General features: G+C 38.1%; 1 protein-coding gene and 1 long non-coding RNA gene across 5 annotated transcripts in view; one reads left to right on the forward strand and one right to left on the reverse strand.

Annotated features, from left to right (window-relative positions):
- The first annotated feature begins 321 nt into the window (after positions 1–321).
- Positions 322–17,465, forward strand: LOC118156326. The gene is made up of 3 exons (XR_004746225.1): positions 322–340; positions 457–1,028; positions 17,454–17,465. It is a non-coding gene; the product is annotated as an uncharacterized LOC118156326 (long non-coding RNA).
- Positions 1,690–19,245, reverse strand: part of SLC38A9 (solute carrier family 38 member 9) — a 47,652-nt gene continuing 30,096 nt past the window's right edge. For all 4 annotated transcript variants that reach the window (XM_035310290.1, XM_035310291.1, XM_035310294.1 and 1 more), the window contains exons 12-15: positions 13,792–13,905; positions 12,313–12,461; positions 5,163–5,252; positions 1,690–3,437 (exon numbers count right to left, since the gene is read on the reverse strand). In XM_035310290.1, the coding sequence (XP_035166181.1) occupies positions 3,272–3,437; positions 5,163–5,252; positions 12,313–12,461; positions 13,792–13,905 (519 nt within the window). In that variant the 3' untranslated portion in view covers positions 1,690–3,271. The remainder of the gene's footprint in view (positions 3,438–5,162; positions 5,253–12,312; positions 12,462–13,791; positions 13,906–19,245) is intronic.

The following is a 19,245-nucleotide window of genomic DNA, read 5'->3' on the forward strand; positions in this document are numbered from 1 at the left end:
AGTGCTTGTTAGTGGCTGCTTTTGCTTTTGCCCTTTGCTCTGCTCCTTATCACCTTGCTTAGCTGTGCCTGGGAACGTTTTGATAACAGCTATGGCCATGAGCCTGGGCTGGCAGTGGGCCAGGGCATGGCTGCTTTCCCTGCGCTGCTGCACTGGACAGGCTGGGACGCCAGACTGAACCCAAGTTGGAGGGACTGCGACCTGGGCATGAGTCCATGTGGGAGAACATATGCCCTTGAAGCATCTGTGGCCATGGAGAAGTCCCTGCTGCATGTGTCCCTGAAGAAGTCCCTGAAGAAGTCCCTGCTTGCAGTGTCCATGTCTGTGGGTAACACCACATGTGGCCATGCCAGAACACTCCAAACCATCTGGCTGTAGGTAACACCACAACACGGCAGGTGTCCGAAGGGATCTCTGAAGGGATTGTGGCCAGTGGAAAAGGCTGCACCAGACCAGGCACACCCTGAAGCAACTGTGGGTGAGTCTGTGCTGCAGCAGGCACACATCTGAAGAAGCTGTGGCCTGTTGGTAAGTGTGCACCAGAATGGATAGACCTTGAAGCATCTGTGGCTGTGGATAAATCCATGGCATAGTAGGCAGACCTCTGAAGGGATTGTGGCTCGTGGATAAGGCCATGCCAGAACAGGTATACCTCTAAGGGACTGTGGACAATGGACAAGCCTGAGCTGCAGCAGGTGCAAGGGGAGGAGTTGATCGCAACATTTAACACCATGGCCTGGTCTGAAAAGACCAGGAGTGGAGATTGTGATGGATATGCCTTTAACTGTTGTAAAGCATGATCCGAGTCATGTTATAGGAAGTCCTAAAGCAGGAACCTCCTGAACCATCAGAGGACGAGCCTCACAAGAAGCAGCGCAAGTACAACAGTGACACAACCTGACCTGGCTTTGGTGTCCAGAAAGTCGATGTAACATACTGTTTCTCCTGTCCTGAGCAACCACCCTAACAAATCTAAGTCATGGACTAAACGAACCCAGTGGACATTTCATGGACATTTCACAGGGGGCGTGAAATTAATGAGGATGTACTGGAAATTGTGGGACTTAGGATGATGTAAGTGGTATGGAATGAGGAGCGGGTATCATCATGGTTTTGGCTGGTATAGAGTTAACTTTCTTCCTAGAGTTTTGTACACTGCTGTGTTTTGATTTTTGATGGAAATAGTGGAGATAACAAACAAATGTTTTTAATTGTTGCAGAGCACTGCTTGCACAGAGCCCAGGACTTTTCTACTTCTTGTGTGGCCCTGCCAGTGAGTAGGCTGTAGGTGCACAAGAAGTTGGGAGGGACAGAGCTGGGACAGCTGACCCAGACTGCCCAAAGGGGTGTCCCACACTGTATGGTGTCATACTGAACAGTAAAAGATGCAGTAAAGGAGGAGGAAAGTTCCCAAGAAACCGTTCCACATGATGAGCCCTGCTTTCCTGGGAGTGGCTGAACACCTCCTGACAATGGGAAGTTGTGAATGGATCCCTTGTTTTGCTTTGCTTCCATGTTCAGCTTTCTCTTTACCTAGTAAATTGTCTTTATATCAGGCCACGAGTTCTTGCACTTTCACCTTTCCGATTCTCCCCTCCATCCATCCCACCTGTGAAGAGTGAGTGGCTCTGTGGTGCTGAGCTGCCTGCTGGGGCTAAGCCACAACAAAGGCATGAGAAGCTCCACAGCACAAGAGAATCTGAAATAATTTATTTATATTTCACACAAAACAAAAGACACACAAGCCAGTGTCTTTGAAAAGTCAAAAAAGTCAAACAAATGGAACTGCATTATTACTCTAAAAATTCACATTATTTCCCAGAGAAGCATGGTACATTATCTAGGTTATGCTTTTCATTGCAATTCTGACAAAGACAAGAACTCTTACCCTGCAACGTAATTATCTTCCCCAACTCAAGTTCTACTTCACAAACATTGCATCGCTTTTCAAATTTTTTCTTTTTTTACTTTCTTCAGTAAATGTGACAGCATTGCTGAGACACCTCTTTTAATTATTCTGCATTTTTTGATTACTTTAATAAACTGAAATTCTTTACAAAGAAGGTTTTTTTACTCTCTTTCCTATCTCAGATGACGACATTCCACTAGTGTCCAACAGGTCTACCATTAATGTATGATTTGGATTAAGACTCAGACTCGCAGGTGAAGGAAGGTGTCTATATGCATACACATGCACACCCTCTTAGTAAACAAAAAGTTAAACATAAAACAGCAAAAAAATCCCAGATTTTCCAGATTATTACAGCTTCTTCTAAGAAGCATCTAAAACTTAAATTATTTCATTTAGTGCACATCTTTGAAGTGGCTAGCTTTGCATGTGTTGTCTCTCTGGTCTGCAGTAATGTAGTTGAAGAGCACAGTGAGAGATCACCAGATTAAGACCCTACAAGGGAGTAAAGAACCAAGCCTGCAATGCACACTGCATCTGTAACAGCACGTAATAACTCCTGACATGACAACCTCACAGCACATAAACAGCTCAGTTAACAGAGTTGAAGCGAGGTCAAGCCTGGAATTCTAATTTTAATCGAGTCTTGTTCTAATTTTTTTTTAATCCTCCTCATGTTTTTAATTTTAAGATCACCAACAACTTGTATACATATTCATTCTGAATTAAAACACTGAGACATGAGTTTATTGTTTCTCTTAGTTGGAATTCTTCAGAGGAAAAATGTTGCCAAAACAATTTAATACCATATTTAAAATTAAGAGTGCATTTTGACCCAAATTACTATAAATTAACCTAAAAAAAAAAAAAAAAAAAGGGGGAAGACAATAATTTCTTCATTTTTCAAACAGAACAGTAAAACAATTGCAATAAAAGAGCATTTCAAACAGCCACTGAACAATACTGTAAAAGCATGTTTGGATTAAAGGTAGGGACAGTTGTTTTAGACAAAGGAGGAGTTCTACAGCCCATGGCTGAAAGCTGAGTGTTTTGAAAAGCAAACTGTAAACAAATAATATTTTTAAGCTTCATTAAACCTTGATGTACCTTCAACAAAAAGAGTAGAACTATCCCGCTCATATTTGAACTATTTCACTTATCTCAAAATTGTTTTTAGAGAAGCATAGTAGGTTTCCTTTCAAGTGTCTGGCAGATGTGCTTTGAATTTGTTTTAGAGGTGCAGCTTTTCTCAAGAAGATCATATTGAGGACTGTTTGGATCTCATGTGTGACTGTGTTGCTCAAGCCTGTTGCTGAATGTCACAGTACCACTTGTAACAGCCACAGGGAGAAGGGGGAGTTTTCACAATAGGAATTGTGCAATCAGATTAGCCAGTCCAAGGATGATTATAAAGATGTGAATGATCAATGCTGGCCATGTCAACTGCCCAGCACGATGCAGGGAGATCACATAGATGAGGGATGGATACACAAATACAAAGGCCAGACCACACGTTGCTCCAGAGTATCTGAGGGAAGAGGGGAGAGAAGAGAAGAAAATTAAAAAAAAGGAAAACAGAATGCTTTGTGTTAACTCTTACTTCTTCTTGTCATTTTTTCCACTCAAACCAGTGAACAGTCTAACTGAACAATGGTTATTTGCAGTCACTAACCACTGATATCTGTTTCTTGCTGTCCTTCACTGGCATATGATTGCCTCCCTCTGTTTCTCTCACCACTGACTCTGCATACCTGCACTCTGACATGCCTCTGGTGTTCCAGTCATGTTCCCAGCTGCTTCTGGGGACTGGCTCCCTGTTTTTGACTTCATGTTTTGACTTTCTTTGGGGAAAGTTGTTAACATTTAGCATAGAAAAACTGGATAATGCATCATTCGTTAGGCATCCTTTACTGTCAGAACTGCCATCTCATTGGATCCCAGCCATCAGAGTTTCATGCTAACACATATAAACACAGAAATGCTACTGAATCTGCATCTTTTATTTTAGATTACTTAATGAGATTCTAACAAACCATTCTCCAGACCCAAAAAAGATCAACATGCCCTCCTGGAAACACGCTCAACCACAGCAAACGAAACATTTAACTTCTTTTTCTAACCACTCCCTTGCTTACTAAAACCTTTCTCGTTATTTTCTTGTACTGTGAGTTTCTACCTACTAAGCTATACAGTACCCAAATATGAATTATTAACTAACACATTTTATTTCATGTATTTTAATATTCTCTTTAGACAGTGGAAACGCCACTGTATAGAATGCACCTGCACAAACTGCACACACACTAAATATGTAAGTTAGATTCTATACAGACAGTTTATCAGATGGAAATTCTCTGCTCTAAATGCTTGATTGCAATGCACAGGGAGCAATCACATTAGCAGAAGTCAGGATCAGTTTGCAAACAGAGAAATGTATTGCACGATATTTATTTTCAGTTCATAACTAAACCATCTCCCCTACTGGAATAAGAAAATTTTCACTAAAATGAGAATTATAAAAAAAAAAGTACATGGAAAAAAACAAAACCAAAACAAAAACCCTACACCCCAAAGATTAGCCACTGAGCAAGAGTAAGTTATTTTGCTGCGCTGGTCAGACCCAAGCTTGTCATTCCGGTTTTCCAATTGCTGATTCCCATATATTTTAAACAACTCCCTTTCCTTGTTGCTGTAGGAAAAATGAAAACTAGGAATGAATGACAATAATTATATATATGTTGGTGTCATATGTAGAAAACAAAAGTGGTTAGATAATTTCCTCTAATCTTTCTCAATTACAAAAATCCTAGGTGTTTATTAACACGGTAAATTTAAGACATAATATAGAAGTCCAATTTTTATGTCAGTTTTGCCTTTGAAGTTATTTGCTTTCTTGGATTTTTATCACGGATTTTCAGAACAGATTTAAATGGTCTTAACACAAGATAAAAACAGATAAACTGCACAATAACCAAGCAACTTTTATACTGACATAACATTCTTTGATGTGGATATTTACAGTCTTCAGATAGGCTCCACTGAAACTTGGGGAATCATCCCATTCACCTCAGATACAAAGGCACAATTACAGATATTTGCTTGTCAGAACTTTAAAAAAACAGAATGTTTACACTTTTAAATTGTTATTTACAACTTATAAAAGCATACACGCTTACAGTTCCTTTTCAAAATCAAGAAGTAAACACGTAGTAACACCACAGGCAAGCTCAGTGTGCAGAGCAGCAGCACTTACCTTATGATACCTCCTATATTTGGATAAAATCTTGCCATTACTACTCCAGCTCCGACAATTGCTATGTTCAGGATGAGCACATGGAAAACACTACAGGGAAGTGAGGAAAGAATATTAAGATCTATGATGTATTTGTTTCAAAATATCATCATCTTTCATTTATACTAACATTTAACTGGTATATGGATAGTGTTTCAATTTGTATGACTCACTCTTATAAAGCTAATTGATTTCACAGTAAACATAACATCTACTGAATATTCTGAGTGCCAAACTCTAAATATCTAGTGTTTTGACTAAAAATATTCTTAATGAATAAGTATGTGTAATTTGGCAATTCTTCTGAAAATACCATATGAGGTACGCAGCACTTAAGTATTTCAGATGGATATTCAAATACCAAAGAGACAATACTATATAACCTAATTCCCACAAGAAAGAATTAGCTTGTTCAGAAAAAGATCTGAATTGCTCAAAATGAACTAATGGAAACCAAAAGAAAAGAAAAGGTATAACATTGAATGGAAAACATTAGACAGAATACTAGGGAAAAACTACCACCATCACCAAAAAACCCCTCCACCTTAATATTTGACCTCTAATGTATTTTGATAAAGAACAAATGTTTAAGATGTTGGACCTAGGTTAATACAAGACCTCTGTACTGCTTACACTAGATTTTAATTGATGTTGTTTCTACAAATAATTTCCTGTTACTTTCCCTTTTGCATTAAGGATTAAAAAAATGAAGTTTTTCTGTTCTACAAAAGCAGCTTTTCATGCGTAAGACTAATGCAGTGTAGGCATTATGAACACAGCTCAGACTCGGGAGAGTATCAGTTTTCTATGGAGAATATAAAATGTTGGCATATTTCAATGTAAAGTCAGGAAATACAAGAAAAAACACTAGGATATTTTGGTCACACAGCTGTTTCTATGAAGGAAAAGAAGAAACTGCACAGAAATCATACATACACTTAGAGTTTTTGTTTATTCTTCAGGATAACTTAATGTCTTAAACTGTAAACTGATGCTAATTTTCCCCCTTTAATTTTTTTTTTTTTTAACTGTAGAAAGTATCTGTGTTACGTAGGATGTCACTAACAATCTTTTCAAGCAGGTTACACTTGAAATGGTAGGTAGTCACCACTTTCATGGCTGAAAGGCTGTGGTTGCTAGTTTTAGGTTAAGAAGAAAGATTAGAGCTGTAGAGGAGCCTCAGTAAAGTTTAGGGGAATGGTAGTAACTTACATGCAAAAAAAAATTGAAGATACAGACTATTTCTAACATTTGCTCTTTTTTTTTTTTTTTTTAATCAAAAAGACAGAAATAACATCCTTAACTTTGTGCATGACATTTTAACCGTGCTACAAGAAAAGGTACGCTTCAGAGACTGAAGACAGCAGTGGGAATACAGCAGCTGAACTTATAACAAAAATATCATCTGATACGAAACTGGTAAAACTCCAATGATCAAATTAAAGCTCTAGAGTCAGACTATTAGGGAAAGATGGACCAAACATTCACTGCTTCTCTAATATTGCTAAAGATATCTTATTAACTAAACTGTTCACAAAAGCATTTGTCATTAAAATTTACTTCCTCTCACCCAGTACATATGAGAGATTACAAATCTTACTGTCAGATAACACAAATGAAGCCAAAAGTTTATGAGCACAGAAAATCAATGCTTTTTTTTTTTTTTCCCCTCGGATTAATTTTCAGCAAGAAGGATTAAAAGGAGTGTAGCCTTCACAATTCAGAAATGTTTTTCAAATTTAGATCAGTTCAGAAAACTTTAGCAGAAAAACTAACAAAAAGTCAGAAATATGTCATTCTGACATGCTTTAAAACAGAAGTGATTTTGTAGTTCAAAATAGTTGCTTTTCTAAAAATTAATTCAGGTTTCTTATAACTTCAAAAGTGTGTGTGTGTGTATTGTGAAAAGATGTTTTTCAAGCTCTTCATCTGGGAAAAAAATCAGGGCAGGGTGAGGGGGATGGGGCAGTGATGCATTTTAGCTCAATTGAAAACAATTGTCTCAAAATGCTGGAGCCTCCAAAACAATGCAGTGCTTGCGCAGAACTGCTTTGCAGTTTGTAGTTTTTTTTTTTTTTTTCTTCTTTCTTTTAAGTGCTTTGCAGCACCCTCAAGAATAATAATAAAATCAAAAAGATTGAAAAGGATTTAAATCCATCTGTTTCAGGGCTAAAAGTTGCACTGTATTTCTCCTTGGAACATCTTTGCACCTTTTTCTACATTTTAACAGCCCAGATTAGACCATATTTCCTGCTGTCCAATAACATGGTTACAAAGTGATGACTATGTATTTAACCTGTAAACCCTCCCACCATCACCATTTTTCTGTTAAACCTATACAGATATTCACAGTTTATCTCACCTCCAAGATAGGAAAGTCACATTCTTAAATGAAAAGACATTGGCATTTAGAAAACAAACAAACCAAAAACACCTATCCTGCTGAATAAGTAAGAATCTCATGTCTAGGGATACTAGTAGCTGTATTTTTTGAGACTACATATTTTTCATAAGATTCTAAGTTTTACGCAGGTGTGCTCCTGACGGGACAAGCATTTCCTATAGCCAGTTCCATTTTAACAGGTTCTAAATTGCTCAGTTTTAGCCTGTCACTAACTTACAGTACATTTAATGGTCATCACACATTGCAAAAGGAAGTCAGAAAAGCAGTATTTTTGGTGACATAATTGTACCACCTCTGTTTATTAGAACTATAGGGAGACAAGTATTCAGAAGATGCAATCAACTCCTCTCCTGAGGAACTTGTAGCTACAGTTAAGCCACTGAATTATGGTAAGTATATATAGTTCATTAACTTCACCATCTGGAAAGTAAGAATTACACCAAAAGTGTGAAACCAAACCCTACTGTGGGGGATATTTAAGAAATTAAAGAAGAAACTGATTAAAAATCCTGTCAGGTCAGAAGCAAGCAAATTAAAAGTGCTGCAGTAAGTGTAGTTCAAGGGTGAACACCCACTTTTAAACAATAGGGAAAACAGGAAGGCAAAGAAAAGTAAAAAAAAAGATAATTTAAGTAAGGACTTTTGAAAGGTTACTGAATCTGAAAATGCATTTCTTCCTGGAAATCTCACTCAAGCGACATCAGTCAAAAGATCGAATTAGAGCATTTTAGACACCAGGCAAAAGCTAGGTGAAGAGCAGATAACTAAGTATGCATGCAAACAGCAGAAATGTGTTTCATTGCACCAGAAGACATACATCTGTGGGAGAACTGGCAGGTCTGCTGGGCTACCATGGAGTAAAGGGAGGACAATCATTTAGGAAAGCCAAGTGATTTCTGTCCATCAGTTTATTTAACCTCTCAGAACAAGAAAGATGTTTTAAAAAGTTCTAAAAAATGATTAGATGTACAAAGTATTTTATGGACAACATATAATAATTAATCAAAGGAATTCTGTCACAACTATTATTGTAGCCAAGAGCCAATAACAACACTAACAAAAATTAGCTTTCTATACATCCGAGAAGATCCAGAATCTCATGAGACAGCAGATAAACCACATGCCTCTGGCTCTAAGTCACCCATTAAATTATGCCATTGCAAACATATCTCACTTTAGGAGAGAAAGAAATTTCCCAACCCATGGCATTTTGGCCTTGTTTTACACCACCAGGGAGAGATGAGAATAAACAGTTCCTTGGATTTTGTTCCAGTATGTCCCTTTCTATGATGTAGTCTGTACACTAGCACACATTTTCCTTAATGAAAGAAGAAAATTGGAAGCATTCTCTTGTCTCTAAATCTTCCATAGGAAGCACAAAAAGGCTCAAGATTTTGTGATAATGCCTGTCACAAGACCACTGTATTCAGCACATCTACATATGTATTTAAGAAAGGCAGAGACACGTGTCTGAGGCTGGTACAGAAGAGGAAGGAGAATTCTCCGTCTTAGAAGCAAGGGGGCTTTAGCCCTCATAAGAGAAAGTTGATCCTTTGTCAAGAGGTCGAATTTAGACCAGTTGGGCTCTCAGAAAACAGCATCACAGGCTTAGTGTCGAAGGATATATGATGCTAATTACTTCCCCTTTATGCATCAGACAAGCAAGCTGTCACTGTTCAGCTGATCCGTGTGAAACCTGGCAGAAGAAAAAGGTACCTGTCACATACCTAGCCTTTGAAGTTTGGAGAGGATGAGCTTGTTTGTCATGCAAGACCACAGATAAGTAGGCTACACCATGGCTAAGCACAACAAAGCACTGTTAGTAGAAAAAAAGTAGCACTGCAAGATATCTAAAAAGCGTGGAACGGAAGACATGGGAGTCTGTCTTAGGACAAAAAACTGCTCTAAAGTTGAGTAAATGGTTCCTCATTATGGTTCAGTCATAATCCATGGCCCACCAGCAAAAGCCAGGATATGAAAAAGATGCTGCTTTTGGTAGAAATTGGATGATAACTAATTGTCAAGGCTAAAAACTACAAAGCAGCAAATACCTTGGTGTTTCATCATATCCAGTGAAAGACAAAACAGTAAGGAAAAAAGGAATTACAGCAAAGAATCAAATTGACATGGGCAATAAAGTCACTGCTAAATTTAATAATTAATTAAAATTATCTGGTAGCCCTGTAGCACGTGTGTTCATGTGTGTATTCAATCAATAGACAGTTTTAAGAAGCATCCATCCAGAGTTCAAGTGCATCAGGTATCCACATCTGCAAACAACTGTTCCTATGAGGAAGTTTGGCTTTTAAGATCAGGCAGAGTGACATAAAACCTTATCTTCTCCTCTCCTCTTTTTCTCCCGCTTCATCCTTTTGCTTCCTTATTTACAAATTTTCACCGGTCAAGTGACTGGAAATATTTCTCTCCATATACACACATCATGTATACACCTAAGAGCTAAAGCTTGAGTCTTTGCAGGTCAGCCTCCTTATTGCCTGAGAACCGTTAGCCTTTGAGGCTGAAGATTTTGATGCAGGTATATACAATAATTAGTGGAGTGATTGTTTTCTTATGCAAAAGCCATGCCACTTAATATCTCTAGCTAAGTTCTTCAGGGTGGATCTACAAGCTTCACAGAAAAATATCAGTCTACATCAGTAAGAGCTACTTTGTATTTCCAAAATATGTCCCCCCAGACCAGCTCTCCCATTGCTCTTAGTTTAACTACAGATCTGTTTTTAAGTATGACAGAACAGCAGAGTGGTTGCAGAACTATGAAAGCATGTACCAAGTCCTTCTGGAAGAAATGACATGGGACTCTGTCACAAGGCCCACCAAAGCTCTGAAATGGGCACAGTAGGATTTCTGTGGTGACAGATGATGATGTGTTGAGCACTGCATGTTCATACACTGGCTTTCACTACACTGGGACCATGGTCCTGTTTTTCCAGAGTAGGTAAGTAGGTAGCAAAACTCAGAATACTGAAATTCTTCTTGGAAAAATGATATGGAAACAGTGTTACTGAAGAAGGATCATAAGCCTTGGCTGCTGGTGAGAACCAGTCATCAAGAGGTATTTCACAAGCTGGTCATAGGTCTTTACCATCCTCCTAGAGACAGGTCCTGTGCTTGTTACCAGTCTTATTAGTCCCCACTGCACAGAAAAACAAAGGGTTGATCTTGCCAGCTATAAATATACAGAAGCTGGAGCCTGGTTATCTTTTAAGTTACATTTGTGTTATGTTTGAGATAGCTGGGATACTACAGAGAGACATACAGACAGAATGTACTACTTCATCTCCATTAGTGAACTAGCTATATAAGAAGCTTCATAGAAACCATTTCTGACTTCTCAGAAATTTAAAATAACTCCCTCTAAGGAGTCTTAAAAAAAAAAAAAAGAGAAAAAAGAAAGAAAAGAGTGAAGCTACCCACAGGACATCCTGGAGAACAATGTATTTGCATCATCACATTCGTCATACCACAAAGGCTTAAAACAGCAAGCTTGAGCTAACCCAAGAAGAGACTGGTATAAAATTGTAGATTTTTGGAGAGGGCAGGAGGGAAATGAAAACTATTCTGGTCAGGGAGTAACTGGGGGGAGGAGATGGGAACAGGCACATTTACATAACACAAAGGACACGGCTATTTCCCAGTGGCTGTGAAATCCATGTTTAGCACTTAAATCAGTTGCTTCCAATAGTAGTAGCTTGCAGCAGTTCCTAAAAGTTTCTTTAACTTTGAGTAAAATTTAGCATCAAAAAAACAGGCACATATTTCACTACCTAATTTTAGCCATCCAATTTCTAGACCTTTTCATATCTATTTTAGGACCCAGAAGAAACCTGGAATTTTTAACAATGTCTTCCCAGACCTATATGCTACTGCTTATGCCGCAGAGGAAATGCACATTGCTTCCTGGGATATTTTTTTCCTTTCCTCCATCAACAGTAATTCACAATATAAAATAAGAAACTCTGAGATAAATACCAACTTCTCAGCTGTGACAAATTCAGACAACACCCCAAATATAAACATTCTAGGTTTTATTTAAAACAAAACAAAACAAAAAAAAAGCACTAAAATTGAAATCTGGATTAGCTCTTCCCTGGAGTTTAGGCAGTGTACAAATGCAAGGGTGCGGCTCATCTCTGAAATTAGCATGTGAAAAGTTATTTTTATAAGCACAGAAGCAGTCTAGATACCAGGGCTAACAACTCACTTAGCTATTAGCTGTTTAAAAACAGACAGATGATTACTACCTATGAAAAATCAAAACTCGTGCCGTGCCTCAAAAGGTTAATATGCAGAATACGTCCTTAAGAACTTAAAGACTGCTTGATATGTTTCTGAACTGAAAAAAAAAATAATATTTTTTTTTACCTGTACAAAAATGCATGACAAAGGAACTGTGTTGACAAAATTCCTCTGTTTATTGACAAACTGAAGACCTAAAACAAAACGTCCCCGTCCCCCCCACCCCCCTTCTGCTCTGCCAAGCTGTAGCAGTCTGTAGCTGTAGCAGGCAAGAGTTTACTTTGCATGCCTATTCAAACTTTGCCTCAACAAACACTGTGAAATTAGCTTTTGAAATGTACCTAATGCACCAAAGGAAACTCCCGAAAGCTCAGCCAACTTTCTGACAACGAACACAAAAGGCAGTTAAGTAAAATGTGCCAAGGCCTTGTCAAAGGGTAGTCTTCTTACCTTGGGTAAGCATTTCCAAAAACCTGTCTTAATAGCTGGACCCGTGCCAGATAGCCCAACAGTGGGTATACAGTCATCATCTGGAACAGCAGGAATATTCTTGCAATAAATGACATGACGTCGTTGCTGGGAAAGTTATCCAGAAAATTCTAAGAAAAGGAATAATGTTACATTTATCAATGGTGGCTTGATTACCTATATGTGTTGATTTTTAATACCTGTGTGAAAGAAAGAAATGGGTAACAGCCACTATAATTGCAAAAACAACTCCCTAGCACAGAGTACTCTTTCTCCCTTTTACAATTGTTACACCACCAAACACCACCTAATATTTGAATATTAAAGGACTGATGCCAGCTTTCTTATTAACAGCACATTTTTTAGTCTTGGGAACATCTTAAAACAATCAAGGTATGAAACAGCTACCTGAATTGTTATGTAAATGAATTCATATGCTCCTTTTACTTGTCATATCATATCTAGACACTAAAAATAGGTATTGAATACGTAAACTTAGATCACAAACAAATAAGGAAAGGATTGTATACTATAAGTGTAAACACCTGAAAAACAGGGAAATATAAGACTTAGATATCATGGAACTATATAAGTAGCTTTATAACATTTAGGATAACTACAGAAAATAAACTTAAAGAAAAGAAATGAACAAAACACTTGTAATTCATTATTTAACTGTAGACTTTACTCCATGAAGTTACTTCAAATGGTTCAAAAAAAAAAAACAATGCCTGGTTAAACAGCAGTACCAGTTCTAATTAACATACAATCTCAGGAAGCCTTTCAAAGCTCCTTTATTGGTAAATACTATGCAGGAAACATGGAACACCTTGCATGAAATGGATCATCAGTTGACAACTCTTATCTTTGAAGTAGTTGAGAGTAAGGGAATCAGCCTTGCCTATAGGCAGAGAAGAGTTAAACAACCTTCACAGCAATGACTACACCTGGTGCTGTTATCTGAAGAACTTTGTTGGCAAGGCCCACCACAGTGTTAGACTCCAAACCTATCAATAGGAAGGACTTCTATATGAATACACTTGCATTCCCTTTTATGTTTATTATTTTATATTTCTGGGGGGGCAGGGTGGAGTTAGTACCTGAAACTAGCCCCAATGAGTGGGCACACACAATTAAACAAAAACTTTTCAGGATTGAAGAATCTAAAGAAATTGAAGCCTGTACTGTTCATTTTGGTCTTTTCTTCATCACTTTCACAGAGCATTTATTTAATGTTTGTTTTTAGAGAACTGCTGGCAACCAGACATGAATGCTAATGAGATAGCATAAGCATTACTCATCTGCTTGTGGTAGTGCCCCTGAAGCATTAGCCAACTGACCAGAGTGAAGAACAGATGTGTCTGCTGGGGTGAATCATGAACCAAGGAGTAGTAAGAGGTTTTTTTAAACATATTTATTTAAAAGTCAAGGGTGAATATATAGTACAGTAAAACATCTCACCTGTTCAATACATTCTTTCGATAGTGGTGGAGAAGGAAAAGATGCAAAAATTATCACTCCAACATACAGATATGTTAATCCCACCAATAAATAAGCAATGGAGAGGTCTCTCACCTGAGGAAAAATAAAATATTATTTTGGCCAGCATTGACACACCAGAACAGGAAACATAAAAAAACTCACTAAAAGATTTCTACTGCATTTGCTAGTTACTTTTGTATTTTTTGTTTGTTGTTATTAATTACTTTTACATTTTTACTTTTACTTTTTATTTCTTGAATGGGGACTTCAAATCTGGTCCTGGATCAGACCAGAAAGCTACAAGATAATTGAATTTGAGCAACATAAATCTTACACATCTATCTAGATATAGAAAGGATAGAAGAAAAAGATATTCCAATAGATGTAGAATGTTACTGCCAGATGTACAAACATACACATATTATTTAAACATACGTATTATTAAAACAAAAAGCTCCTCTCTTGTCTTGTACTCAGCTATTACTACTAAGAGCCATGGGACACAGTCACAGTTGTTAAAGACAGAGCCCAACAATGCCATGTATTAAGTCCTTTGTCCAGACTAAAATTTTACAATTAAAGACATTGGCATACCCAGATGCATATATAACAGAGGATGATGCACAGACTCCAAAATAGAAATTAATACATGAAGCATCTGCATGAATGCTGTGATAATGGAAGACATAGCTGATACATCATTACTTAAAAATTACAAATATAACCTAAATAAAACAAAGCCATTTGTATGCAGAGAGGTATATATGTCCTTTAGCTTATTATTGTATTATAAAATGCCTCTGGGCATTATATAAAATTTGCCTATCTGCTTTGTTACTAAATGTCTATAAATGGTCCAGATAAGTACACTAAGTAATTGTCAAAGATTTTTAGGAGACAGTGCTTAAGCTAGGATGATAAACCCATTTTAAAATGAGTTACATATGTTCAATTCTTAAAACTCTGACAATATTTATAACATATCTAATATGTAAAAAGCATTGAACTACACAAAATTTAGTGGAAGTTTGTTATCTACATTTAGTATTGGAATTTAAGTAGCAAATCTCCTCAAGTATTTTATAAAATTGCAAAATTCACATATACATTTGCCTAAGCTAATAGTAGTGTACTTACTGTTACCTTTCTACATCATTTTTTTTTTTTTTAGTAATAAATAAAGGCAGACCTTTGTTATAGTGAAACTATATTCTATATAAGCTTATGCTATGCTACAAGACACTCATTACCTTATGTACTTATAATATATACTTATAGCAAACCATTTGTTCAGAGGCTGCTCACAATTGGCTTCTTAAAGGATTACTACTAATGCTTCAAAATATGACCCTATTTTCCTATGACTAAGAAGCAAATCTTATTAGCACAGGCACAGCACCAGCTTTATTAGGTCTGTATGTCTTCCAGACCAGGATTTTATGGCATCTAGCCAGCTCACAGAGCATGGGCTTGCTCACATCTCTGCATGGAAATGTTTCCCTGAAGTGTTTATTCACACTATCTCCTTGAGAAAAGAAGCATATTTTACATCTTTCTGGGATCTTCTGAAGGCAGGCAGTCCCTCATGAAAATACACACATGGTAGATTACAAGTTTCAGGAAAAGTTCTGAACTGAAAACTGGAATCTCCTGCTCATTTTGCCAGTGAAAAGATCAACGCCTTTTTCCCTATCAGTCCACAAGAGACCAATGATCTTTCTGATCAGACATCAAGGTGCTGCTAATGCATAACCCCAGGGTGGCCTTTGTATGCCCTGACAGCTACACATTTCCAGTTGCAACCTCTTCCTGTTGCTGATAAGTTATATACAGCTGGAACATGCTTCTCTAGTCCACTCTCCTTACACTAGTCACTGAGTAAGGACTACAAGGTTCATCAGAGGTTGCGCAATAAAATTTTCTTTAAATTATTCCCAGAATTTCTCCACATTGCTATGACAAATACTTGCAGTTGTGAGGTCAAGAAATCTCAAAAGAAATTCATGCTACTTCTTTTGGACTGCACTTGATTAAAGGTTGCTAGTCGCTGTGTGCTGTTACCACTATTACCTGTGATTATACTAGCCAGTCTGTGTTTCTATAGTTTCTCAAGAGTGTCTGCTTTAATCTGTACTAAAACTAAATGCTGACATGATTTTGATAATGTACTTTTATAGCACATGACACAATGCAGTCTTGACTCAGGTGCTGTCACAACATACAAAATATCCAGATTTTGATTTCCCTAAGCAACAAAAAAATAGTAGTGAAAACTCAAAAAACAGTATTTATTTCTTCTCAAATGTCAGCTGCATTGCAAGTATCTGAGTAAGAAAAAAGTCACCAAGAGGGTTATTTTCATAGGAGTACATGTTTGCATGTAACTGGAACACCTTTTGGTAACTGTTCAGGAGACCTGGGTTCACTACCTCAGGACCTTGACTACAAATACTGTTTAGACAGCATAATTACAGATAAAACTAAAGGACACATGGGGAGAGGTAAAAGGATTATTTTTAAATAACAGAGTAATAATCACATTTGTCCATTTTAAATTTAATATTAAGACATTTATAGTTGTTCTTCTTCCGCTCTGGTGGAAGCTGCCTAAGCATAAAGAATACAGCAGCCCTTGCATCTAGATTTTATAATCTAAAAATCAAATGTAGAACAGATGGCTGAAAGAAGGAAGTATATGGGGGATCAGGGTGGAAGGGAAGTATCGCAAACAACATGCAGGTCACAGTCCATAAAGACTGACAGCTTGCCACCTGCCAAGCCCTTCTCAATACACCTGAAATAACAAGCAGCTTTTGAGATGGAAACTGGACAATGCTTTAGCAACAGTTCTTGCTGACCAGGAGCTTTTCTGGTCAGATGCATGGGATGAAGCATTAAAAGCATCTCTGGAGGAACACAAAATTGGGCGACTGGGGCTGGCAATAGCTGCAGAACAGAGGCAGGAATTGGCCTTCTAAAAAAAGGATGAGTGATAAATCGGGTGAAGCTAACTTTAAAAGAGCTCTGAAAGTACAAGATGTTATATTACAAGCCACAGATGAGTACCCAGGCACAGGCTGGACGTGTGGCACAGGGCTGGATGCAGCACAGCAAAGGCTCTATGGCTCCATAGGTCTTTCCTCTGAAATGCTAAAGAGCAGAAGACAACTTTCAGTTCTTGTTTTCCCTGTTTCACGCCATGGGAAAACAGCTCATTTTTTCTTCAGTACCACAGTGAATGCAAGCTCATATATTCAGCTTTTGCATAGGGAAGCCCATATTGGAATCAATTCATTTCAGATGGGTAACCTCTCAAAAGGCAGATGCTGCCTCTGCAATATCTCACCTGGACTCTGATCTGTATCATAAAAAGAGATATGACCTGTTCAAGTGCCAAGGGCAAGTGATAACACATAGCAGGATGACAAAAGTACTTCACCAAGATCTGTAATGCTGTGCACACTCTTGGCTGGAATGAGAAACTGATGGCAGACTAGCATCAATGGAAGCTCACTTTGTTCACAGGTAATAAGCAATGTTCCAATATTGCAGAAAATAAGCAGAACCCACAGTGCCACGCCTTCTGCAGTTGCTATGTGAACAAAAACCACCCTCCTGTTTCCAGCCTTTCCCCCTGGTAGGTCCACAAACAATGGTTAGGAGACAGCACTAGCACACAGAGCATGCTCCCCTGTAGCTCCTGCACAGGGCTTATACAGATACTCAGGAAACCAGATCACAGAAGTGAATCAGATGGAAGATTTCAAACAGCTCACTGTGCAGTTGCACAAACATGCTGATAGATACAAGGGGGAAACAGTGGGAGACAGGAGCAGGAGGAACATTACGTGGCCAGCAGGACTGCTCAACACTGAGCTGCAGATGAAAAACCATGCTCATATGGCTTCTCCAAGCCTTGCTGCTGATGTTTTGTTTACTCCAGTGCACTGCTCCTCTCACACCCACCCCACTGTATGGGAACAGCAGCCAGAGGAATCCTCCCCCATGTGTGTTTTAAACTTTGGGCAATTATGCATGCCTCTTACCAGAATGGAAGCTGCAATTGTTTTGGATTTCTGACGGCATAAAAGGAATGTTACTGTTTTTCTTACTTTTTTTTACACCTCACCAAAGAGTGGTTCTTATGATCACTAGTTTCAGCAAGTTGTACTTTCCCATCTTGTCACGTTCTGTGCCTTCTCACAAAACTCTGACATGTTGGCGTGTTGATCCATTAAGCAGCAGAGTCTCCATCTGATCTCCATGAGATACTGATGTAAGAAAACATCTTGTTGATGTGAATGTGTAGGAAGAAGTACCCTCTATCTGTGACCAATCGGAAGAGGCTGAGAGCCATATACATATATAAACTTCCCACTTAGTCCAGCAGATCAGTGAAATAATCACAAAACAGCTCTTCAGGAACATCAGTGCTTCATTAACATTTGCAAAGCACTTTGCATAGGTGAAAAGCTCCTGTACAGCTACAAGCAGCAAGAAACATGCCAAGACATCTCTAGCCAAATAGAACTCCTAGAAAAACTATGCACAGATTTTGCTCCCATTGTAAATCTTTCCTGCCATACTAAAGGGTGTTCCTTCTCTGCAATTTGAACACTCTTCTGCAGTGCAACAGTCTTGTTGAGGTCTGGAAATCCAACTTAAACCTCAGGAGGGTGTTTAGAAAAGCTGATTCAAATGCAGGCAGCGGTTCCTTCCTCCTTACACAGGAAGCACAAACTGGAGAAGATTGCAGATACTACTCTTTGCAGATCTTATTGCTTCCTCCAATATAAATGGAGGCGGTAGGGCCACAGGAAAAAGTTTTGAAAGCGACATGGAGGCAGTAGTCCTCCTCTGCATAAAAAGCTAACTGCAGAAGTGACAGTGCCTTTAAAATGTGAAAGCCACAGCTAAGAAAAAACATATTTCCTTCTTCCATATCGTAATATTTTATCAAGAAAACTCACTGAGAAGAATTTACTTTAGTTTTCTTTCTCCAGAGCACTGCTAACCCCTTCTTTGGTTGTTAAACTGCCTTCAAAGTTGTCTGTAAAACACAAGAAGCTTTCCTAGAGGAGAATTCATTACTCTTTTTCGGAAGGGCATCACCATCAGCTGACCTTGTTTCACAGGGACAGTCTTCTCACTGCATTGGCACATAATGTGAACATTGCCTCTGAGTAATCAAAACAGATGAACCAGTCTTTGGCCCAGCTAACACAAATCTTTTTATGTTACTGTAGTTACCTTTCCAACTAAAATTTTAATGAAGCGGGACAAGAATCCTGGAAAGTACTGGAGGAAAAAAAATCAAAGTAATTACAGCAGAGAGGTACTCAAACTCCGTATCATGCTTACTCCATTTTGTATTTTTAAGATGCGAAGATACTAAGAATGCAGTTTCACCTCAATGAGCAGTACGTAACATTT

Source organism: Oxyura jamaicensis, chromosome Z, assembly GCF_011077185.1.
Source record: "Oxyura jamaicensis isolate SHBP4307 breed ruddy duck chromosome Z, BPBGC_Ojam_1.0, whole genome shotgun sequence".
NCBI classification, from domain to species: Eukaryota; Metazoa; Chordata; class Aves; order Anseriformes; family Anatidae; genus Oxyura; species Oxyura jamaicensis.